Genomic DNA, 26,151 nt, shown 5'->3' with positions numbered 1-26,151 from the left:
TTAACTTAAACAAGGTAAGGATGTTTCTTTGAGAATTTACCTCTGAATGAGCAAACTCACCAAATTCCTCTACTTCACCGGTCCAAGACTTTCCTTAGTCAAAGTTCCACCATCCACGCATATCGACTCTTTTTCTTTAAAACATGTAACACATAATTCCCATAATCGTATTCATGAAGGAATCTTGTAAGCTAACCTTAAGTAACCATTTTTGGGATGACAAAAATGCATTTTCTTACTTTATTCTTCACTTTCTCACACTAGCTCAAGCATTTTTTCACTAGCTTATGACAACCCTTACTTCCAATGGTAAAGATGATGGAACCATGCTGAGAAATGAGTTTTCTACAAGATATTAGCTAGAAAATAATTTGGGTAAGTGTAGATTTTTGGTTGAATTAGTGACAAGAAATGAGTAGAGAAAATTTTATCTTCTTCCATGCAAAGGGCCAGCAAAGAGTGAGGAAAAAAATGAGCACTTCTCATCTTTTCTTTCTTTTATTTACACTACAAACAAGTTGTTACATACTGACGCTACAAAACACGTCGCTAAAGATAAAAAGCTGTCTTAAGTTCAGAAATCACTGTCAAAAAGGCTAACACTTGACAGAAAATGTGATCGTCAGAATAGGTTTAATGACCTATACTGACAACATATGCGCATATATATATTTACAAACATGTCCGTCAAATGACAGTCTGGACCGTCAGTTAAGAATCTTGTTAATATAGATATTCTGACTGTTTATCTGTTTAGGGTTAAATTCTAAATTTATCCTTAAGTATATAGCAACAATATAACTTGTTAGGATCCAATGGTTAATTTTGTAATTTCAATTAATAATATTAATTTATTTATAATTTTTGCTTAAGATACTTCATATAAAAACCAACTAAATCAGATACATTATAAAAACATAATCATAACATAAACCCCATACATAATCCAAACCAACTAGTCACTAATCATCAACTAAACCAAATACATGGTCGAAATTCAAGATCCAAACAAAGTCTAAAAATGGTCCTACACATTCCTATGAACCATCACTTGTACAAAAAAAAAAGTGCTAATGAAATCAATATAAAATAATAAAGAACTGAGAGAAAACATAAATTTTGACCCTTATATTATTTGGTATTTGATGTGATTTGAAGTATATAGAGACAGAACCAAGCAGAAGCTTTGAACAGTGGTGCTAATATTAGAGAGGTCATCGCTTTTGGTTCAATAAAAGCACCATTTTGTATAAATGAGTCCACATACTTAGACCCAGAGCTCATATGGGTTTGCTAGTAGAGGGTATTCTTCTCTCCGGAGGTTGAGCACTCCAGTTTCTATACCACAACTTTAATCCATCACATTCGACGTGGTCTTTTACTAGACTTCTCCATCGAATTTGATGATTCCGTCAGCGCACCTATGCAGGGCAAGCTGAAGCCTTCACCGTCAGCTGCCAAACACCATTGCGTGTTTCCTTCTTGAAGGTCAGCTTTATTTTTATCAGCTAAAGTTGAATTCAAGAACTCACCATCTTCTTTTTTGGTGATGTATCGATTTTGAATCCAGTTTAAGTTATTAGTTGCCTCTGGCTCCGCTAATAACTCACCAAACAGTGATCTGCTATATAAACCATCTTTATATAACAAGTCCTGAAACATAGACAAAAATAGGTTAGTCCTTTGCATTTTTTATTTTTACATTTTGCATCGATAAATGATTACGAGAGATAGAATTTACTGTTGAAATTGTGTCTTCTTCAACGAGATACTTTAGGTTAGAAGGCACTTCGAAGCCCTCATCCACATCAACTATATTATGTTGATTGCTTCTTTCATTAGCGACGGTTTCATCATAGCTAATGACAGACATTTCGGTGCCCCCTTCTACAACAACTATATTATGTTGATTGCTTCTTTCATTAGTGATGGTTTCATCATAGCTAATGATGGGCGTTTCGATGCCCTTTTCCGCAACAACTATATTATGTTGATTGCTACTTTCATTAATGATAGTTTCGTCGAAGCTAGTGATAATTGAGTTCCAAGACTCATCATCTTGTTCATTGGTGCTATACAGATCTTGAATCCAATTATTGTCCTCAAGTCCATTTTGATACACCTTAAAAATGTGCGAAGGTACCTGAAGAAGAGAAATACGAATCAGTTTTAGATAGTCATCTTCAACATCATCCACATGGATAATCGATTCCCGCATCTTACTTCTGGGATTGCATCCTCTGCAACATGGTTTACGAAATTAGTTGATATATTTGAGCCTTCACCTTCATCAACTGTATTATGTTGATTGCTTCTTTCATCACCATATGTATCGACGCTGCTGCAATGGTTATGAACATCGTTATGGTTGTTAGATGCTTCCGGCTCACTTGACCCGTTAGGGTCTAGGATGTCCTGACCGTAGGAAAAGAAACGGCGATTGTGAATATGCGCATCATAATCGAGATTGGAAACTGAATGAAGAAAATAAACATAAAAAGTCTAAATTCTAACCTCTAATAGTGCATTGTTTGCTACATGATTATCTAAATCAGAAAGAGAATACTGATCTAATTGACCGGCTTCTTTACTGGAAATGTTGGTCTTTTTCTTCAGTTTACAAAGTTTGAAAGTCTTCTACACAAATTGGAGGACAAAAATATATTTATTGGTGAAATGAAAGCTCATGAATGAATATAAAAGACTACTATATAGATATTGTTGAGAGGAGAGTAACTTTTTTCGAAGAAATTTTCGAAAGCTGATGGATCTCTCAACGGGTCGATACTATTCTTAATCAGTATTTTGTCTCTCGACTCCATAGAGTGCCCAAAGAGGGCAAGCATTAGGTTTAATAGAGTAAGAACTCTTTATCGGATCAGACCGTATGTAGTACAACACTACCTATTAAGAAGATGTGAGCACTCACGCTTAATAAGGTTTGAGCCCATGTTTCTTAAATGGTATCAATAATCAATTGGTTGTATATTTACCCATTAATGCCATTTAAGGATTTGGGTTCAAACTCTACTAAGGGTGGATACACATGGCTCTTTGGTGAGCCACAGCTCGATCCAATAAATTGCTCTTATTTTATTGGACATGCAGCTTTAAATGAATAATTTTGACCTGTTGAGAAATTAATCGGCTCCCAATGACAATACTTCAAAAGTTTCTCTAAAAAGTCGACCCCATTAACACACACACAGCAGTGGGAAAGATTACTTACTTGATGAGAATTAGTTGAGTCAAGCATAGCTTTGAGTTCATACTCATGCATAACCCAACAAGTATTATTTTTGATTTTATCATTGCATTGGCCTTTATAGAAAAGCAAAGTCTTCTTGTTACCAATCTCCATTCCGGTTTCAGAGTTAATTATCTTACGAGCTTTGCCGGTAATCTTCCAATACCCCTCCAGAGTGGTCCGGCTAACTAGTTTACTATTCCGATACTTATATTTTGGTGGGTACATAAAGTACCACAATCGATCCCCTGTCTGCAACACTGAACGCCCTGAAAAACAACCGCATACACACACGCTTATTCTTTTTAAAGATTTTCATATGTTGAACATGAATATTTCAAAGAAGAGATTATATACCGGGTAATTCCCAAGGCTCGGACTCGCAGATATCCGGGATTTCGGCAATAACTTGGACAAGAGAATCACGGTTGAAGGTTTTGATTTGCAGGTATTCAATGAGTTCTTCATCAGTTGGGTGGAATCTGAATCCCTTCACCATATTCATTCTTTTTCATAAGATTGCTAAATGAAACTCAAAAAAACAAAAAAAACAAAAGGTTGAAGAAGATGATGAAACAAGGAATGAGTTTAAGAGAGCAGAGGGGTGCATGCATATATAGAGAGAGAGCTAGATATAGAAATCACTCCTTGCTTGCTAAGTTGCAGTACAATAGAAAAATATTATAAACAAATGCTACTGTTCCCTAATATCTCAACTTTTTTTTTTATTGGTTTTAGTCCTTCTATTTTGTTAATGTTAAAATTTGAGATTTAATGTATTTTAATATAATTTTAATATTTATGCTATTTGTAAGTTTAAATTCATAACATTGTTACTTAGTGATTAAATCAATTGTGTATAATCAATGATAAACTTAAATATCAATACAGTGTTTAAAGCTATTTAAAAAATAAATAAATTACCACCTCAATGATAATAACTGGTGTTATTAATTTGCTCATAAAATTAAAAAGATCAAATTATGAATAATTAAGTAAAGAAAATGAATTTCAAATTTCATAATAAAAGAGGGACTGAATCCAAAATTAGACCTTGAATTTTATGTCAGAAAGCTTAGGTCATCACTACTTAGTTAGTGATAACATAACTTAAATTTTATTTATTTATTTATTTATGTTGAAGCATTTTTCATAACAAAATATATTCTATCGAAGAAATATGTAAAAGTTCATAACAAGATGCAACTTCGCGCGTAAGTAGGAACTTTTTTAAGACAAGTCAAACTATGAGCAAAAGAACGGAAGATTCTAGACCACCTTTACTTTTTTAAAAAAAAAATTATCCCCTATATTTTTATTTTTATTTTTAAAATTTATATTTAACTATTAATACTATTAATTTTTTTATTAAATTTATTACTATGACATTTTTATTAAAAATAATCATTAAAAAATGACTTGTAATTAGCTCAAATTTAATAAAAAAATATAATAGTATTAATAATTAAACTTAAATTTTAAATCTGAAAAATAAAAAAATTAAATTCTATAAAATAAAAATATCAAGACTGATGTATTTTAAATTTTTTTATTAATTAGTCTTAATTCTTTTTCTTACTTTGACTATCGATATTCAATTTTTAGTTATATTATGATAAAAATAGTTAAATTTTTTTTAAATAATTAAATCGTTAAATTTTTTATGGAACTGACCTGACAATTTACTTGACAGTTCATATATAATTCTTTGCTGATTGATGAAAAATTTTGAATTATTAATATAATAAAAATTGCAGAATTGGTTCTGGATTTTGTTCAAATTACTTTTCATTAACTAAATTCTGTAATTCGTTTATTTTGTTGAATTTTCTTGTCATCAATTTAATTAATTTATTTTTAAAAAATTTATAACAAAATATATTCTATCAAATATTATATAAAATCATAACAAAATATAACTTTGTGAATAAGTATTACTTTTGAGTCAATTCAACGATGAGCAAGGAATGGAAGATTCTAGACCATCCTTTGTTTTGTTTGTTGTTAATGGAGAGAACATTTTTTTAAGGTTATAATGTGCTTATAGTCCCTGTATTTTTTTAAAAATTGAGAATTTAATCTTTTTATTTTTTAAATTCTAAATTTTAGGTCTGATGTTAACATTGTAAAATTTAAATTTTGTAAAATTTATTCATGTGACATTTTGAAATTAAAAAAAAGAAAAAGAAAGAAAACTATTCACTTGATAGTCATGTAATTAACTTGAACTTAACAAAAAAAATAGCAATTTTAATGATTGAACCTGAATTTTGAAATCTGAAAGATAAAGAAACTAAATGCTTAAAAATACAAATACAAAGACTAAATTCCTAATTTTTGAAAAGTACAGAGACTATAGATATATTTTAACCTTTCTTTATAGTTTAGTTTTAACTTTTTGTAATTCTTAACCTTCAATTTTAAATCAAATTGTTTTCCTACGAAAAAGTTGATTAAATTATAGTTTGATAGTTCATACATATTGTATTGATAACATAAATAATTATTTAAAGGATTTTTTTAATTTTTTAATTTTTAATAGCTTAATAAACTTTGTTTTAAAATTTTATTAATGTTGGTATGTTGTTAGGATTATTACAGCTTGTTAATAGTCGTAACTCGTAATATAATTGTAAGAATTAAATTGATAGTTGAATCAATTAAATTATTAATTTAATCGATTTAATAGGTTAAATCAATTTGTTTAAACAAGATAAAATTGAGAGAAAAAATTTAAAACTTACTTTTAAAAAATAAATAATTTTTTAAGAAATTAATAAACATAAATTAACAACAAAATTCATATATGATTCTCGAACCATATAAAAACATTTTCTAAAAAATTAAATATACTTATATTGAACATGTGCATCTCTCGTTAATAAGTTTGTTTTATTTATAATAGAGTTTCACAAGGTAATTCTCAAAAGGATGCCAACAATGAAATATAAGTTAGAAAAATGATTAGGAAAATATCTCAATATTTTCCTTTTAAAAAATTAAAATAATTTATTTTCTATTAATTTTGAAAATGAATAATTAAAAACAATTAATCACGATCTGAATATTTTCTATTAATAATACATGATTTTGATTAGTATAACAATAAATTTAACCTTAAAATTTACATATTCTGTCAATTTGATCATAATTTAACAAATTTATCCTGCAACAATTGTGTAAATATGTAAATGTTAAGGCTGAATTTGCTAAATTTAGAATTAACATCAAAATATGTAAATATTGAAGGCTAAATTTGTTACTATGCCAATCAAAATTACGTACACTTAATGAAATGCATTAATACCGTAATTAATTTATCTTTAGTTGTTTATGTTCGAAATTAATGCAGGCCAATTTGAGATCGGAGAGATTTTTTATGGTTTCTAACCAGGATTCTTTCATTGCCACCATAAAATATTGGAATTCATTCACACAACAAGCCAATTAAAGTGCTCAAACTGGGTGACTCTCAAGAAAAAAAAATATTAACATCGATTTCTGCCCAAACCGGACATGTAGGCTAAGATGATGAAACATTACCTTATGAAAGCAAAGATACAAGAGAGACGAACTCCAGGGTTATCTGACCCTTGGATCTCGTGTTGATGACAAAGTGTTCCGGGTATTTTCTTAATAACATTGGCAGACTGTACCATGGTTTTACCTTCGATTCAGGACCCGGCCAGTCCTCTAATGTAAGATACCTTCTAACTTGGCTGTGATGCCAGATGTTACCGAACTGTTCAACTAACTGAAGAAGAAAAACGAAGTTATAGTAAGCAAGCAATCTTGTAAAATCCTAAAACTCGAAAAACCACAGGGCTGTGGTAAACAAAATGAGAAAGAAAGAAAGATTGTGGCCCTTCTCGGGTAAGTGTATGTTATAATTCCAGCATGGTAAATATCGAAAACCATTTTCATATTAAGTATTTAAAAGCATGGTAAAGCTTATTGATAAGGGAAGAATAAAAAAAAAGCACAAAGACAATTATTGTCTAGTAGGCAGGGGTGTCAAAAGCACAAAATGGAAATAGTTAGAGATTTAGGTCACGCTAAGGTTAGAACTAACCTCGGTATGGAGTTTCTCCATGGTCATCCATTCTCCAGGACCACAAAGATCGGGAAGCACAGTTGCCACAGATGTCACCACATCCTTTTCTTCCAACTGCATAAGTTGTTGATTGTCGGATTCACAGTCAACACTTGATATTCCTTCTCCTTTCTTATCTACCGGAACTGCAGACATCATAATACCAAATGGGATAGAACTTATTATCCATTACGTAAATAAGAAAGACTGTACTTTTCTTTACATCAGGTAAAATATAAAGAGAAAATGTTGACAAAATTGAAAGTTCATGCTGCAGTGTAAAAACGGGTGAGAAAGAATATCAGAAAGCAATAAAACTGTTCTATGAGATCCTACAAATCATTTTGCGGCTATAAAATCCGAAGGAACATATTGAAAGCAACATAAATTATATGCCTAAAACCTCATAGACTACATGATGACCATATTGTATGTTCCACAGCACAAACAATGGCAATTCCGAGGAGTATCTTTAACAACCACCAAAAAATGAAATGACTCGGGACCGCGTTAAACCAATGGATAGTACAAATTCTCAAAAATCAGATCACTCAAAAGATAAAAAAAAGGATACCCACCGGTAGAATAAAGCATGACTTTAGTTAGATATAACCAAATAATGTCAATATAAGAATTTTCCATACGTGATATACATTTTCTATTTTTATCTACGGCATTAAAGAACCTAAAGATTTCAGTATGGCTCAGCTAACGGTGTAACTGTTGAATATTGGCAATATCCCACATTAGGAAAAGATAGAAAGGGAGGGGGTTTGGTTTGTTATATATAGAACCCCTCCCCTTTGGTTGTATCATCCCAAAATCTTCTCTTTTGTAATATTTCTAGAGGAAATATTAATTTGGTAGTGTCCGAGGACGTAAGCTAAATTGGCCGAACCTCGTTAAAACTCTGGTATTTTATTTCTTATTTGTTTGCTTTTATTTAATAGCTTTATGTTGGTTATATTTATTTAGTTATTATTGCTATAAATATCTAAGTGAGTTCTGTCTAGTTGTTGGGTTTTAAGCGGGACCATTGTGACCCCTCCAATTTAACTGGGAATTTTCTTAGTATAATTGTTGGCATAATAATTATCTAAATATTTCTGATAATATTGTTATTAATATTATCGTCGCTTCCGCAACAATTGGTATCCGAGCCAAGGTTTTGTAGTATGCTCTGTGTTTGCAGCTTAGTCTGATCTTACACATCAGAAACATTTCCTAAAGCTTGTGGGTATTCTGCATTTGGTGGCTATTAAGTAGAAGCTATGGCAAAAATGACAGAAGAAAAACCATCCATATCAACAACTTCCACTTCGTACATTTTGCCGAGGATTGGAACTGCAAATACGAGATTTGTAGTGGAAATTTTTGATGGAACAGGTCATTTCGGCATGTGGCAAAGTGAGCTTCTAGATGCCCTCTTTCAACAGGGTCTAGATATTGCCATTGAGGAAGAAAAACCAGAAGGGGTTGATGATAAAGAATGGAAGACCATCAACCGATTGGCATGTGGTACAATTCGATCATGTCTTTCCAGAGAGCAGAAGTATACATTCAGTAAAGAGACTTCTGCAAGTAAATTGTGGAAAGCATTGGAGGAGAAATTTCTGAAGAAGAACAGTCAAAATAAGTTACATATGAAGAAAAGACTGTTTCGTTTCAGTTATGTTCCTGGTACCACGATGAACGAGCACATTACCAATTTTAATCAGCTGGTGGCTGATTTGTTGAATTTGGATGTGACTTTTGAAGACGAAGACTTGGCGTTAATGTTGTTGGGATCGCTTCCTGAGGAGTTTGAGTACCTTGAAACTACTCTACTTCATGGAAAATCGGAAGTAACTTTCAATGAAGTAACTGCTGCATTGTATAGCTATGAACTACGCCGAAAGGATAAGTTGAAAGGTTCAGGTGAAGCAGCAGTGGAAGCATTGGTAACAAGAGGTCGTCAGCAAAGTCAGTCTAAGGGGAAGAGAAGAAAGTCCAAAGGTCGAGCTGTTGCCAAAGATGAATGTTCTTTTTGCAAAGAAAAAGGACATTGGAAGAAAGATTGTCCAAAATTGAAGAAAAAAGGGAAGACTCCGCAAGATGCAAATGTTGCAGAATGCAATAGTGAAGCAGAGTCAGACTTTTCTCTTAGTATGACATCTTCAACATTATATGCAGATGAGTGGATCATGGATTCTGGTTGTTCCTATCATATGTGTCCCATTCGGGAATGGTTCTTTGAATTTCAAAAACTAGATGAAGGGGTTGTTTACATGGGTAATGATAACACATGTAAAATAGCCGGGATAGGTTCAATTAAACTGAGGAGTCATGATGGATCTACTAGAATTTTGCGGGATGTACGATATGTCCCAAAGTTGAAGAAGAATCTCATCTCTTTGGGGTCGTTAGAATCTAAAGGCCTAGTTGTGACAATACGAGATGGAGTTCTTAAAGCAACTTCAGGAGCATTGGTGATGTTGAAAGGCATAAGAAAGAACAATCTGTATTACTACCAAGGTAGTACAGTGGTCGGGACAACAGCAGCAGCAATTACGAGTACCAAGAAGGACGCTGAGGCAACACAGCTGTGGCATATGCGTTTGGGCCATGCTGGTGAAAAATCCTTGCAAACTCTAGCCAAGCAAGGATTATTGAAAGGTACAAAGACTTGCAAACTTGAATTTTGCGAGCATTGTGTTCTGGGAAAACAACGAAGGGTGAAATTTGGCACTGGGATTCACAATACTAAAGGTATTCTGGATTATGTGCATTCTGATGTATGGGGACCGTCCAAGACTCCATCACTTGGAGGAAGACGTTATTTTGTCACCTTTATTGATGATTTTTCCAGACGAGTTTGGGTGTTCCCTATGAAGAACAAAGATGAGGTGCTTGAAGTTTTCCTTAAGTGGAAAACTAAAGTTGAAAATCAGACAGGAAGGAAGATTAAGGTTCTCCGATCAGACAACGGTGGAGAATATAAAAGCGATCCTTTCCTGAAGATATGCCAAGATTGTGGCATAGTAAGGCACTTCACCGTAGGTGGAACACCGCAACAGAATGGGGTGGCAGAGCGTATGAATCGAACGCTTGTGGAGAAAGTTCGATGTATGTTATCTAATGCTGGATTAGATAGAAAGTTTTGGGCTGAGGCTGTGACGTACGCTCAACATCTCATCAATCATTTGCCATCATCTGCTATAAATGGCAAGACTCCTTTGGAGAAATGGTATGGAAAACCTGCTACTGATTATGACACCTTGCGCATTTTTGGTTCTATTGCATATTATCATGTGAAAGAATCAAAGTTAGATCCAAGAGCAAAGAAGGCTCTATTCATGGGCTTCAATGCTGGTGTTAAGGGATATCGTTTGTGGTGTCTAGAGGCAAAGAAGACGATAATCAGTAGGGATGTTACCTTTCATGAATCTGCCATGTTGAATAAGGTAAATCCAGAAGGAGTGAGTAGTACTTCGCAGCAGGTGGAGTGTACTCCGCAGCAGGTGGAGTTTGAGCAGAGTGTGGTAATTCCAGCAGAAGGTACCACTAGTGATTCTTCATTGGCAGATGCAGAGTCAGATGAGGAAGAGGTTTCTACCCAAGAACCTCAACAGCAATCAGAGCCAATTGCAGTCAGAAGGCAGAGACGAGAAATTCAGAAACCAGCTCGTTTCACTGACATGGTAGCTTATGCACTTCCAGTTGTTGATAATATTCCATCCACTTACACCGAAGCCATTCAGAGTTTAGAGAATAATAGATGGTTAGGTGCAATGGAAGAGGAAATGCAATCTCTAGAGAAAAACAAGACGTGGAAGTTGGCACAACTACCAAAAGGGAAGAAGGCGATTGGTTGCAAATGGGTATTTGCAAAGAAAGAAGGATTTCCCGACAAAGAAGATGTTCGTTACAAGGCAAGGTTAGTGGCTAAAGGCTACGCTCAGAAGGAGGGAATTGACTATAATGAGGTATTTTCTCCAGTTGTTAAACATTCCTCCATTAGAATTTTGTTGGCCTTGGTAGCGCAGTTGAATTTGGAGCTAGCTCAACTTGATGTGAAGACCGCGTTTCTACACGGTGATTTGAAGGAGGAAATCTATATGACTCAGCCAGATGGATACAGGGTTGCTGGTAAAGAAAATTGGGTGTGTAAACTTAGCAAATCGTTGTACGGATTGAAACAATCTCCGAGACAATGGTACAAACGATTTGACAGGTTCATGAAGGACCAGAAGTACAAAAGAAGCAAATACGATCATTGTGTGTATTTGCGCAAGCTTCAAGATAATTCCTACATCTACTTACTCTTGTATGTTGATGATATGCTGATTGCAGCAAAGAGCCAAATGGAGATTGATAGACTGAAGGCTCAGTTGAGTAAAGAGTTTGAGATGAAGGATTTAGGGGAAGCTAAGAAGATTCTCGGCATGGAAATAACTCGGGATAGAAAGAGGGGCAAACTTTGGCTGTCACAAAAACAGTATTTGGAGAAGGTACTACAACGTTTCGGTATGTCTGAAGGTACAAAACCTGTAAGTACCCCACTTGCTCCTCATTTTAAACTAAGTAACCAGTTATCTCCAACGACTAAGGAAGAACAAGAGTACATGGCAAAAGTCCCATATGCAAATGCAGTTGGAAGCTTGATGTATGCAATGGTATGTACGAGACCAGATATTTCACAGGCTGTTAGTGTTGTTAGCAGGTACATGCATGATCCGGGCAGGGGTCATTGGCAAGCTGTGAAATGGATTCTGCGGTATCTCCAAAATACCATAGATGTCGGATTGGCATTCGAGCAGGATGAATCATTTGGTCAATGCATAGTTGGATATTGTGATTCTAATTATGCAGGTGATTTGGATAAGCGACGGTCTACAACTGGCTATTTGTTTACTTTAGCGAAAGCGCCAGTTAGTTGGAAATCTACCTTACAGTCCACGGTGGCTTTGTCTACAACAGAGGCAGAGTATATGGCAATTACAGAGGCTGTGAAGGAAGCAATTTGGCTTCATGGATTGCTTAAAGACTTGGAAGTTGGTCAGAAACAACTTAAGGTGTATTCTGACAGTCAGAGTGCTATTCATTTAGCAAAGAATCAAGTTTTTCATGCACGAACGAAGCACATAGACGTTCGCTATCACTTTGTGCGGGAAATTCTCGAAGAAGAGGAGATACTTCTCCAAAAGATTCACACTACGGAGAATCCTGCAGATATGCTGACTAAGGTGGTTACAAGGGCCAAGTTTGAACATTGTTTAGACTTGATCAATGTCCGACACATTTGATATGGCGTCGTTGGCGCAAATTTGAAGACACTATTGAAGTTTGTGTTATGAGAAGATGTTCGAAGATGTGGAATATCGCCAAGGTGGAGATTTGTTGAATATTGGCAATATCCCACATTAGGAAAAGATAGAAAGGGAGGGGGTTTGGTTTGTTATATATAGAACCCCTCCCCCTTTGGTTGTATCATCCCAAAATCTTCTCTTTTGTAATATTTCTAGAGGAAATATTAATTTGGTAGTGTCCGAGGACGTAAGCTAAATTGGCCGAACCTCGTTAAAACTCTGGTATTTTATTTCTTATTTGTTTGCTTTTATTTAATAGCTTTATGTTGGTTATATTTATTTAGTTATTATTGCTATAAATATCTAAGTGAGTTCTGTCTAGTTGTTGGGTTTTAAGCGGGACCATTGTGACCCCTCCAATTTAACTGGGAATTTTCTTAGTATAATTGTTGGCATAATAATTATCTAAATATTTCTGATAATATTGTTATTAATATTATCGTCGCTTCCGCAACAGTAACAAGAAGCAACTCTCGAACAAGAAAAAAAGTACAAACCAGAAAACGATATGACATTAACAGCAAAACGTAGCGGCAGAGATTGTACTCCTAGAGACATTTGTAATAATGTATAGAACACAACGGGACGCTCCTACAAGATGATGATCGATTAAACCATTAAATCGATAATGGCAACACCTGGCAATACATTTTGAATGCTGCAAATCACAAGATTCAGCAATGCCGGCAACTATAATACCGAAAAACTGAGAATGAAAAATTTGCTTCTTATAATGCCACAATAATCACAAAAAACAACAGTAGATATCCAATTCACAATGTATACCTAATCACTAAATGCTTAACAATCATTAACTTTACAAAGCAATTATAAAAGAATGGAAAATTTTCTTCATATATTTCTATAATCATAACTACTGAAAACATAAAAGAAAGGGCAAAATTGATAAAAAAAAATCATAAATGTTGCTAACCTAATACTTCCGCCAAGGCTGCCTTTCCTCCGGCACTGGCCTCTACGCTACTATACCATTCTTCCCTTCTAACCTTCTTCCCGCCACTTCCAACATCCTCTCCTTCGCTGTAATCTTCATAATATTCTCTTCCCCTCCCTTTCTTTGCCGCCACCGCAGAACTTGCCATGGAACCCACTGATCTCCCTGTCTTCGTTCCGCCATGGTAACCATGATGAGGCGGCACCACTCCAGCTGTGGCGGTCGGAGTCTGGTAAATCGACGCGTGATGCCTAGGCGCAAGTGCTCCCCTGAGAATACTCCTTACAGGGAGAATGAAGTAGAATGTTACGTTCCGTAAATTGAAGTAGAAGAAATCTAAGAAAAGTAGTAGAGAGAACGGAGAAGAAGAAAATTTGAAGAGAACAAGAAGAAGAAGAACAGAGATCTGTATACTTTGCATAACCATTTTTCTGCATACAACTCAGACTTAAAAAGGAAAATAACAGCAAAAGACCATGGGTTTATTTTGTTACCATCAAAACGATCCGTTTCACTAATTCTCTACGCATCATATTGTTGTTCTCTCAAAACTCCCCGTTTTATTTAAAGGACTAATTGTGTCGACTAATTTCTTCCTTTCCCATTCCCTGCTTACTTTCTAGTCCGTAACAATACTCCCCCCCAAAACAAGATCCTTGTCCTCAAGGACAAATGTGAGGAAAATTGGCCTGAAGTAGGTGGAGAGGTTCCCAAATAGCATCTTCAGGAAAAGAATCAATCCATTCAATTAGAACTTCTGTAACAGCTGTGCTTCCTCTTTTGACTATTTTTCTCTCCATAATTCAGACTGGCTCTTTCTGCATTACACCGTGAGCATCAACCAATAATATGAGCTCCCTCTTCAGGAATGAAGGCAACGAAAAAGCAGCCTTATGCATCTCAGAGTTGTAATATCTAAGTTATTTCTTAGCTGATGAGCTCCTTCTAACTTTTCAATAGGGTTAATGGGATTCAGAAAATCAACTACTGGCCCCTCTGTCGAGCATATCAGAAAACCAATCACACCACTTGGATATGTTGGAACACTCGCCCATGCATAATGAACAGAACCTTTGAATATTTCATGGCAAATAGAGATCATATGATCAATTAGATGTGTATGAAGCCACATACTCTCTACCATGTTACATAGGACACCACCAGGCCTTAAAACTCTAGCTAACGTATCAAATAATGGTTTCTCCACAAGCTCTTGAGCAGGACCTACAGGATCTGATGAATCAAAAATGATAGCATCATACGTCTCTTCTGGAACATTACGAAGAAACTCAACAGCATCATCAACATGAAAACAAACACGGGGGTCTTCAAATTCAGTAGCCAGTTCTGGAAAAAACTTCTTAGAAACCTCTATAACCATCCTATCTATTCCCCATATATCAATGTGCTCAGCAGAGCTGTGCCGAGAAATCTCTGCAAGAAACTCACCGTCACCACCTCCCACAACCAGAGCAGTTTTGGGAGATGGAATTGAGCAAAGGGGAAGATGAGTTATCATCTTCCAATATGCACATACATCCTTCTCAGTTAGTTGAACTATACCATCAAGAACAAGCACCTTCCCGCAGCTTGATGACTCAAAAACAAAAACCTCTTGATAGTCTGACCTTGCTTTGTACAAAATGCTTTCAACTTTAAGAGAATGTGCTTCTCCTTGTTGTTTCAAATTCACCAGCTCTTTCATAGGGTTGCCGAATTGTCCAAACCCAAAATGATCCTGTAGACTTTTCATGTAGGCTGGCCATGACAACATTTGAAGACCACCATTACATTGGGAATATAATTGATGCCATTTCAGTGCTCGTCCCTCCAAATTCAGCATAACCATGCGAATCTTGTTAGATTCTGGTGTACCCTCAGCTTCAAGGTACTGCTCCAATTTAGTCCACCATCCTCTAAAATTGCTGCCATCGAACCTAGGACATTCAAGCCGACTGGTCTTCGCCGACGCGCCACCCATATGTGACTGATTCCGTTGGTGCGCACTACTCGCCTCCATCAGCTTAGGATCCACTGGCGCCTGTAGAAACTCTGTCTTTTTAGGTAAAAACCCAGGGAAAACACTTAAGACTCATTTTCCCTTGTCTGTGGTGTCGTTAGCAGGAGATCTAGTTGGTGGAGGACCAAAATATTGGCCCAGCAACGCCTGTAAGTCCCCACGAAACTCCTCCTTAAACTCTTGGAATTTGGTGTCCATCTTAGTCTCTAAACGTAGCATCGTTTCTTGTAGTTTGGAAATTTCTTGTTGCATGCCGCCCACCTCCTTCTGTAGTAGAGTAAAAACACCATCGCCGGCCATTGTAAGGATCGAAAAAGCTCTGATACCTTTGTTACGTTCCGTAAATTGAAGTAGAAGAAATCTAAGAAAAGAAGTAGAGAGAACGGAGAAGAAGAAGAAGAAGAACAGAGAAGAGAAGAGGATTCTGAATTATCTGTATACTTTGCATAACTATTTTTCTGCATACAACTCAGACTTAAAAAGGAAAATAACAGCAAAAGACCGTGGGTTCATTCTGTTACCATCAAAACGCTCCGTTTCACTAATTCTCTACGCATCATTTTGTTGTTCTCTCAAAACTCCCCGTTTTATTTAAAGGACTAATTGTGTCAACTAATTTCTTCCTTTCCCATTCGCTGCTTACTTTCTAGTCCGTAACATAGAATTCTTTATCGCCGATTTGGAGGAGGTCTTGAGAATCAAGCTTGACGGAGGGGGGTTTCCGGGGAGGTGGAGTACGCCTTCGACGAGGCAACCGTTTTTTCCGAAGACTTTGAGTACGAAACGGTGCAGCGCGAAGTCGTAGAAGATGCGGGCGTGGTGGCGGGAAATGTTCATGCCACCACCGAGGCTGGCTAAGTCGACGTCGACGATAGATTTCTTGGAGTTGCGACCGAGCATGATGGAGTAGGTTTCCATGTAGTATTCGAAGTCTTCGCCTTGTAGCTTTGCGAAGCCCGCCTCCACGTCGCTACCACCCGCCGTCTCTATCGTTGATTTTGGGTTTCGAATTGAATTATTATTGATTAATCGAACGGTCGAAGGTTGTTTCTGAAATAATGAAAAAAAGAAAAGGTGTCGAAATTTGGAGAAAGGTTACTTGAAATTTTCCTTTTTCTTATTCTGATCTTCCATGGCCATGAGGGGATGTTTGTTTACAAAGAAAATTTGGTGCTATTTGATGGTTTTAATTTTCTATATTCGAAACAACTAATTTATTAAGTTTAGCGTTATTTAATTTTAAAATTTTAAAATATTATTATAAAATTATTCTTCAACAAAATTTTTTTATAGTCATCGCTTTCATAAACCTATCATTCTCTTTCTTTTATAATTTTTTTCATCAAATAGTTTTAAAATTTTACGAATTTATGAATCAAAATTTAAATAATTTTTTCTAAGTTTTTACATTAATTATCAAATTAATTTAAATTTAAGATATGTTCTTTTAGTCATCAATGTATATTAATTTACTATCAATCATTAGATTATTACTTGAAGCTCATTAACTAATTTTTAAAATAAAATTTAAATTTTAAATAAAAATTTTCGAATAGTTCAGTAACCGTTTTATAACTTTTTGAAGTTGAATGACTAAAATCTAAACTTATTAATAATTTAGTAAGCTTAAGTGTACTTTAGCTTATTAATGAAATATAATACTTTGGTTTATTTTGGAGCGAACCTATAAGGGATGTATTTTAATTTTTTATTGAATTATTCAAAAGTTTTTACTCAAGTCATTAAGCTGTTAAGTTTTTTTTTAAGTTTGATTAATGAGCTTTAAGCGACAATTTAATGATCGATACGATGAATTAGTATCTATCAACGAGTGGAATAATATACCTTAAGTCTAAGTCGATTTGATAGCCAATGTCAGAGATTAGAGAATAAAGTTGTTTGAATTTTGATTCGTAGATTCGTAATATTTAAAGTTGTTTTATGAGAAAAATTGAATCGTAGAAGAGAGAAGAAATGAGAGCTTTTGATTTTTGTAGGCGATGCAAAGAGAGAAAGCCATATAATAATGATTTTAAAAGTTCAGTGACTTAAAAAGAAAACTTTCAAAGAGTTAAGTGACTATTTTGTAATTTTTTAAAGTTGAGTGCCCAAAATGTAAAGTTATTAATAGTTTGGTGATATTAGATGTAATTTACCCGGAGTAATATCCCATCAATCCTTTGGTTGTAAATTAGGTTAAAAGTTTCTTGTTTTGTTTTCCTTGATCACATTTCTATGGTTGCCGCCTCCTTCGACTTTTCTCCTCTAAAGTATTCTCTTTTATCAGTCTGTTTATTCCTTATTTGCTATGATTGTTAAAAAATCTTAACTTTGATACTGCCAAGTGATGATTTTTGGGAAAATTGCGCAAGGGCTTTGAGTTCCTTCGTTGCGAAACCAAAATGGGACTTTGAAAAAAAAAATACACATTCCCTCTGATGGCAACTTATATAGTTTTAATCCGTTTGAGCTGTTTTCCATTATATATTTGTGTTTGTGTTTTTTTTTTTATCATTTAAATGGGTTTTAGGCTCTTAGCTCAAGAACTTAGATTTGAAATACGGTTGATACCTTTACATGGGTTTTTTGCCAAGTGATGTTTGGGACATTTTGTATGCATATGTTTTTACTTAGTGTTGCATTTTTTATTGTATGACCACGCTTTAAACTCTGTTATAATACTGCTTTTGAGTGCCAAGTGATTATTGTTGGGGGAATTTGTGCAAGGGCTTCGAGTTCCGTACATGCAAAAGAAAAATGGAACCTTGATATTATATGGCATATTTCCTCTAATGGTAGTCTATTGGATTCAATTCATGGTTTTAGGCATTTAACTAAATAACTTAGATTTGAGAAATGGATTAGGTTGCCAATGAGGCCTTGCCGTCTTGGCACAGTTGGCAAAGGCGGAGACCTTGAGTCTTGAGTATATAGGTTTGAGACTCACCATGCACAATTATATGTGTCTGTCTCACTGTGTGCTATTTCCATGTGTGAGTTTTAAGATAGGTTAGTCAGCTCTAGTCTAGATTGTTCCAGTTCTTTGTTTGTGATGTAATTGTTTGATTCTATACTTTGATCCCGTTCGTAATCCGTCTTCTGTATTAGTTTGATTCTACATTTTGTGGTTGCTTGGACATGTAGTTGTAATTTGTAGTTTGAATGTACTCGTAATGGATTAGGTTTACAGCTAGTGTTTATGATTGGTCTTTGATTTCTATTCTCATGGAATGGTATAATGTAATATCATTTCTGCTTTACCTCTTCTTATGACTGTAAATACTTTGATTTGTTTCATTTTTATGACTGTTTTTAGTTTCTTTTTTCACATTTTGTTGTATGACCATTATATATGTCCTTTTTAGCTGGGAATGATGAACCTAATAAGTTCAAACGTCTAAACTTTGTTACTACTGATTTTTTTTGTGCCAAGTGATGAGTTCTGGGAAATTTGCGCAAGGGCTTTGAGTTCCTTTTATGTAAAAGCAAACTGGGACTTTGAAAAAAATACATATATTCCCACTGATGTCACTTTATAGCCTGTTAAAATTTTTATCCATTTCTACTGTTAGAAACTAGTTCTCGAATGTCAGAATGAGGTATATGGATTATTTTGTCAGCCACGATAGTTTATAACAGTCAAAATGGATGAAATTTGTAATCAAAAGGACTAGTTTTCTCTTTGATCAAATGTACGAGGATTAATTTGCCTTTTTTTTTTAATAAAAGAAACAATATGCAATTTGACTCTTAGTACATGATAACTGTTTGAATGAGCAATAGTTAGATTAGAGTGTATTCCATGCTTGTTTTGTTTGTGCTTTTGCATATATGCATGTTCTTTTAGGTTTTTTTCCTACTGTTATTCAGGTGTAGATAAACCAATTGCTGTTTACGTTTCATCGTAAAAGCCTGTTTGTTGTTGATTTCTCCGACTTTGTTTTGCTAGTTTAGCTTCTGGCCTGATGTGTTTCTCGTATTTGTATATTTCTTCATATATTTGGTCGCTTCATAAACATCACAGACAATGTTCACATGCTCATGAATTGGCATGATCCATATTCTTATTTGACACTCACTCCCGAAGTTACTTATAGTTGAGTCATTGTGACAGCACTAGATTGTATTCATTTCAGGTTATGTCTACACGTATCCTTATTTGAAACTCGGGACTTTGTAAGCTAATTATTATAACCAGTGCAATGAAGCATGTTTTGAAGATAAATTCTCTGTTTCTGCACTTTTTGGTTGGTCTCTTGCAGACATCCATACCATAACACCACAAACTCATACATTTCCACTTGACACCATATACATACACACATATATATAAATTGTTCAGCTCTGCCAAATTTGAAATGATTCAAGGTAGGAAATGATTTAAACTCTGAGATGATCTGATTTTAAAAAAGTTTGACGGCCCAGCTCAAAAGATTCGAATTTATTATGGAAGTTTCTGTATTAAGAGATAAATTAAAGTCTTTTCTATTAAAAAATGAGCAAGTTAATTTTTGTATGTTAAATGAAAATTTGAACTATTATCCGTTTGCGCCATTGAAAATTGGTTTTTGTTGGTATAAGTAGCATATTATATAAATGAATGAAATTTTTAATTGATTGAATTGGTTTATTATTTGGGTTAATATATTATAAATTTATTTACTTGTTTATTCGAGTAGAGGAGATAAAATGTAATTTGACTTATAACATAGATATATTTTACCTATACTTATAAAACAGGATTTAACTTTTAATCACTTAGAAAATTTTGGAAGCTTAAATTTTACATGACTAGCTTCAAGGTTAAAGTATCTCGTAAGTTTTTGTATTACAGAAATGGGATTAAATTAAATTAGTTTATTTATTACTAAATGGGTTAACTTAGTTATTATATTATTAAAAAAATTAAATAAGTTTTTTGAGAGAAAAAAATTAAACAAATTTAAATTGTAATAAAGTTAACAATGTTTTGAAAATTATTATTTTTTGGTTGTAGTTTAATTTTAAATAAATTATTTTATTTATAGAACCACAGGAATTTTAAAATAATAATTTTATTAAATATTATATAATATTTTTTAAACAATAAATTTTAATAATATTTTTATTTAATTTTATTTAATTTTTTAATAGTATAGAAATTAAATTCATATTTGATAAGGGCAATTTCGATGATTCAATACAATTATTAATATTATTTTTTTGTATTATTCTATAATTAATCTACGATTGAAACAATTTAGAAGAATTTGTAGGATTTGACATTATTTTAATATATTAAAAAATAGTAGAAAAATGTATTATTATTAATTTTGGTATTTAATATAGTATTTTGATATAATTTAAAATTACCAAAATGGTTTGAACTAATCCAAAATTAATTGAATCAAGTTTTTGAATATTTTAATCTTTGATAATTTATTAATTTAATAACTGATCTAATTTTGAAAATTAGTGTAAAGATATAAAAATCAAAATCAGTCAGAGATCACGTGTAAATTATTACAACTTTCGAAGCTAACAAACAATGCACGAAAAGACAAACGAAGCACGACTCACGACAAAATTATGACGCGCATCAAATCTTATATGCTATTTGTTTCCTATATTTCTCTTCTTAACTTATCACATTTTCACTCCAATTTTTTATTCTTATAATTTATTATGAATAAAAATTAAGTCATATTTTTGGAATACTTTATTTAAAATAATTAAATTTTTTTAAAAAATTCACAGTTACATTTATTGACATTTTGTTAAAGATTGTGGTCCCGAGCTGCAATTCTAATGTGTGGCTCGTAAATTTTAAGATCTGTCTAGGTTTTAGATTAATAGATTTAGCTTTTAATGATCTGAGTAAGAGTATTAGTGATGTTTGTGAATGAGAATATTAATTAAAATGTTTAATTTTTAAGTATTGTAGTTTTTTTATAATTTACGTATATTTTATGTTAATTTTTTTTATTTTTATGAATTTATTTTTTAAAATTTATTTTAAAAATTTTTTAAATTATTTGTTGACGTGACATATAAGACAAATGATGTGTATGTTAACATGATGCGCATATGAACTCTCGTTCAAGCTGTCATGCCAACAACGTTAAAAAATTAATGTTTAACTCAAAAAGATAAGAGTCAAATTAACAGAAAATATAAATGGAAAGGTTAAATTTATCATTATATTGATTTTATTTTGTAGTTATTTGGACATTTGTAATTATATTATAATTGTATTTGTAATAGTAATTACTTGAAAAAAAACTAAAAGTAAAAAGTAAAAATATAGTTTTGGTTCCATCTTATTTTTAGTAAAATTGTGATTCAAAGATAAGCTGTTTTTAGGAGTAAATATTTAATCAATAGATAGCAACTTGGGTTCATAGTTTTGATGAGTAAAAGTAGAGTTTTAATCTTTATATGGTATTTTAATTTGATGTAATTTTAATTTTAATTTTTATAATATTATTAATTAATTTAAATAATTAATACGTAATTTTTTTCTTGTAAGTATAATTTTTTATCGTAGAGTATTTAAAAATATCATTTCAACAGTTTAATCCAATTAATTAAAGACAATAATTAATGGAGAAAATAGCTTTTAAATTATGCCAAATTTAAAATTTTAGCCTAAAAGAGACTAATACCATAATTTAGCCAAATAAAACATATAATAATTGTTGAACATGAATTACGTGTGACAAATGGTAATGTCGTAATTTATGTGCAAATCCAGTGTCAGTTGTAAACAAACCACTGGCTTATATCCTCGTCAGTTCACACACGGTTCCCGGTCCGATAAAGTCCAAATAACAAATGGGTAAATTCCACTACAAGTGACTACACTATTAGTAAATTTACGTTTTCGTTACTTAACTTTAAAAAGTTATACAATGGTCACTAAATTATTCAAAACTTATCATTTAAATAATTGAACTATTAAAATCGTTGTTTTTTGCTTTTATTCTTATCATTTGCACTAATTAAAAGTTATTTTTCCCGTTCTCTTTTATAGTTCAATTTTTTTTTTATAAAATAGCTTTGAACATTATGAATTTATGAACCAAAATCTAAACAATTTTCTTCTCTAATCTCCATCATTGATCGTTAGATCAACTTAAATCTAAGATATATTCTTCTACTTGTCAATGGGTATTGATCCACCATACTTATCGTTTGGAGCTCACTAGCCGAACTTTTTCTAAAAACAACTTAACAGTCCAATAACTTAAATAAAAATTTCAAATAATTTTGTGATCATTTTGTAATTTTTTGAAATTAAGTGATCAAAATATAAACATACTAATAGTTTAGTGACCTTGAGTGAAATTTACCCTAAATAAAATAAAATAAAATAAATCTGAAGCTAAAAGGTCTCTACCGTGTTGCCAAAAAAGCAAAACCGAGAGAGACGGAGAGATGTTGAAGTTTTCTTATTGCAATGCGACGGACCTTAATCAAGCCTTGGTTCAATGTAGATTCGCGGGGTCATTTGGTCCACTCTCTTCTCGCCGGCGTAGCCCACGCGCCGTCGTCTCCTGCTCTCGCTCCAACCTGACGCCTATTCAAGCTGTTCTGTCGTGTCAGCAACAGGTCGGGTCAGATCCAGTGGAATCTGAGTTGGGGAGTTTGGCTGACCGGCTCCGGTTAGGTGGGTTGACTGAAGATGGGTTGTCTTATAAAGAGAAGTTTATTATTAGGTGTTATGAGGTGGGGATTAACAAAACTGCCACTATTGAAACCATTGCTAATCTCTTGCAGGTAATCCTTTCTGTTATTTACAAAGTCTGGTTTTTGGATTATTTTTATATATTTGCATGCAATTAGAGATTCATTTGTAAGTTTCAATTTTGGGGATTAGCGATTTGGGATTTTGAGGCTTTTGGGTATGCTATGTTACCTTTATTTATTTACATGCCATTGCCAATATTTGAACTTTTTATACTTAGGAATGCTTATTGCTTCGAGTCGAGTGGTAAAGAGTTTAATAACGGTTCCAGTTCGAGTCATAGAGAATAGCACCGGAAGAGCTTTATCCCGTTTAGGGGTCTGATTTGATTTTGATTTTAATCGAAGTTCAATATGGCTATCCGATAGACTTCGTTCTTGGAAAATGTTTTTACAATTCATAAAGCAAAAGAAATCCGAATCCAAATTTTTGAATACTTGTTTCTGGCCTTTAATGGTGGGGGTTTCCATATATATAGTTTGTTACCTGCACATTGTCTGTTTAATCTATTTATACCTTGGTGAAAAGTGCAGCTGTGTGTAATGAATGAAACCTTACCAGATTTTCATATATATATATATGCATGCATGCAGGAGGTTGGAGGTAACCATGCTCAAAATGTTGGATTTTCAAGAGATGGGTTTGCTACCAGTCCCACTATGCGAAAATTGCATCTCATATGGGTGACCGCACGCATGCATATTGAAGTATACAAGTACCCTGCTTGGTGGGCATTTTTTACCTTATCTTACACAACATTTATTCAGGTTTTCCATTGACAGTTAGGTGTTGGTTTTGTGGTGTAGGAGTGACGTGATCGAAATAGAAACGTGGTGCCAAAACGAGGGAAGAATCGGAACCAGAAGGGATTGGATCCTAAAGGATGTCGCTACTGGTGAAGTTATAGGAAGAGCTACAAGGTTCATCTTTAGCCCCTTTTTTGCCTTTTCTCTGCATATTAGAAGATTTATAACATGAAAAGACTAATGCTTTTGCCCATCTATGTAAGTACGGTTCTTGTCTGGCATATTACGTACATCCAATTTAAGGTCTATATCACGAATGCCATTTTGAATTTTGTTCTCATTTGTCTTATATCTGTGCTGATCAGGAATCGATGTGTGCTTCTATATTTCTTAGGATTAGATGTATTTTGAAACTTAATCTCATACGGTATGATTTCAGCAAGTGGGTGATGATGAACGAGGACACGAGACGGTTGCAGAAAGTTAGCGATGATGTCAAAGAAGAATATCTTGTCTTCTGTCCACGAGAACCTCGGTATGTGTTTTCCCTGTCCCATAGGACTAAATTATGTCACTTTTTATTGTGTATCTTTAGTTTCATAAGAACCTTGGTAAGTGTTTTCCCTGGGTTGGAGCTTGTATGAGTTTCATTAGTGTGACATTACATTTTCCTTGTTCTCATTTATGCTATTCGTTTTGAGCAATATATCGATTCTCCTGTGGTGTTTACAGATTAGCCTTTCCGGAGGAGAACAATAAGAGTTTGAAAAAAATTTCTAAATTAGAAGATCCTGTTCAGTATTCCAGGCTAGGACTTATGGTAAGTTTTCCTGATTTATCTAATAAATGTGTATTCGTTGAAAGTCTAATGTTCATTTAAAATTTCGCAGCCAAGACGAGCGGATCTTGATATGAACCAGCATGTCAATAACGTAACCTACATTGGATGGGTTCTTGAGGTCAGTTAAAACGACATTCTAAAATTCTTCCTTTCCCTAGACTTTCAATGGTTCAAAACTGCGTCGACTTTTATAAGCTAACAATTATGCGTGTCTGTACGGCAGAGCATGCCAGAAGAGATCATTGACACGCATGAATTGCAAACTATAACTTTGGATTACCGACGGGAATGCCAACGAGATGATGTTGTTGATTCGCTTACTGGTCCAGAACTAGCGGAGGGTTCCGAAATTCACGGAACAAATGGATCTGCAACTGCAATTACAAGAGAAGACGATCTCGACTGCCATCAGTTTTTGCATCTCTTGAGATTGTCTAGTGATGGGCAGGAAATAAACCGAGGCCGTACCGAATGGAGAAAAAAACGTACTTGATGAGGCTGCTGAGTCTCCGAGTTCAGTCGATAAATCGCATGGGGCTCATACCATTAATTATAAATTCTGGACTGTGAATTAAATATATTTAAAAAAAAAAAAAACAGAATTGTGGTCTGCTATTTTGCCCTATTTGAAAAATCTTTGAACTTTAGATTTTTGGATCGAGTTTGAAAGACAATTAAATTAGGTCAGGTTTTGAATAATATCTTTCACAAATTGAGCTGGGTCGGTTTGACATTATTGTTTTAATGGTAAAACTAATTTTTTTTTATCTAAATTGAATTACAAAAGTATTGTTATAATTGTTTTAAGTAGGGGTGAGCATTCGATCGAATCAAATTAAAAATTTTTGAGTTAATCGAGTTTTCGAATTTTATTTTATTATTCTAACTTTATTTGAAATTTTCTCGAGTAGAGTGAGATGGAATTCGAATCAAATCGAATTAAATATATTTGTTTGAGTTAAATTTTAAAAAAATGACTAGCGTTATTTATTTTTATGTAATTTTTTTTAAAAATAATTTTCTTTAAAGCTTTTAAATATGATCATACAACAAAAAATTAAAGTAAATAAGTAAATAAATACAAGCAACACAATATCAACTCAAATAAACAATATTAGTCTAAAAAAACAACAAAAAAATATAACAAGATTATAATAAAAAAACATAAGTAAAAG

The 26,151-nt window shown here is 33.4% G+C and overlaps 3 protein-coding genes and 1 pseudogene across 5 annotated transcripts; 1 reads left to right on the top strand and 3 right to left on the bottom strand.

Annotated features, from left to right (window-relative positions):
• Positions 1 to 883: 883 nt before the first annotated feature.
• Positions 884 to 3,889, bottom strand: LOC107938995 (putative NAC domain-containing protein 94). 3 transcript variants are annotated; one of them, XM_016872280.2, is made up of 6 exons: positions 3,605 to 3,889; positions 3,230 to 3,516; positions 2,515 to 2,634; positions 2,224 to 2,415; positions 1,742 to 2,143; positions 884 to 1,653 (listed from the first exon to the last, which is right to left on the bottom strand). In XM_016872280.2, the coding sequence occupies exons 1-6, from the start codon at positions 3,750 to 3,752 to the stop codon at positions 1,360 to 1,362; spliced, it is 1,443 nt and encodes a 480-aa protein (XP_016727769.1). In that variant the 5' UTR covers positions 3,753 to 3,889; the 3' UTR covers positions 884 to 1,359. The 3 variants fall into 3 exon arrangements, with proteins under 3 accessions (XP_016727769.1, XP_016727768.1, XP_016727770.1); XM_016872279.2 differs by having other exon boundaries at positions 2,515 to 2,637; positions 3,605 to 3,888; XM_016872281.2 differs by lacking the exon at positions 2,515 to 2,634 and having other exon boundaries at positions 3,605 to 3,885.
• A 2,762-nt stretch (positions 3,890 to 6,651) lies between these two features.
• On the bottom strand, positions 6,652 to 14,139 carry LOC107938984 (FHA domain-containing protein FHA2). Its single transcript, XM_016872261.2, has 3 exons — positions 13,623 to 14,139; positions 7,320 to 7,486; positions 6,652 to 7,001 (listed from the first exon to the last, which is right to left on the bottom strand). Exons 1-3 carry the CDS (start codon positions 14,068 to 14,070, stop codon positions 6,792 to 6,794), a joined length of 825 nt encoding a protein of 274 aa, XP_016727750.2. The 5' UTR covers positions 14,071 to 14,139; the 3' UTR covers positions 6,652 to 6,791.
• A 307-nt stretch (positions 14,140 to 14,446) lies between these two features.
• LOC107939001 (spermidine synthase 2-like) lies at positions 14,447 to 16,861 on the bottom strand (annotated as a pseudogene).
• A 6,175-nt stretch (positions 16,862 to 23,036) lies between these two features.
• Positions 23,037 to 25,688, top strand: LOC107938992 (oleoyl-acyl carrier protein thioesterase 1, chloroplastic). Its single transcript, XM_041075044.1, has 7 exons — positions 23,037 to 23,421; positions 23,983 to 24,116; positions 24,196 to 24,309; positions 24,575 to 24,670; positions 24,868 to 24,955; positions 25,026 to 25,094; positions 25,200 to 25,688. The coding sequence occupies exons 1-7, from the start codon at positions 23,080 to 23,082 to the stop codon at positions 25,467 to 25,469; spliced, it is 1,113 nt and encodes a 370-aa protein (XP_040930978.1). The 5' UTR covers positions 23,037 to 23,079; the 3' UTR covers positions 25,470 to 25,688.
• The last annotated feature ends 463 nt before the right edge of the window (positions 25,689 to 26,151 follow it).

This window comes from Gossypium hirsutum, chromosome A08, assembly GCF_007990345.1.
Source record: "Gossypium hirsutum isolate 1008001.06 chromosome A08, Gossypium_hirsutum_v2.1, whole genome shotgun sequence".
Classification (NCBI taxonomy): Eukaryota; Viridiplantae; Streptophyta; class Magnoliopsida; order Malvales; family Malvaceae; genus Gossypium; species Gossypium hirsutum.
The sequence above is the reverse complement of the archived record's forward strand: the minus strand, read 5'-3'. Positions and strand labels throughout refer to the sequence as shown.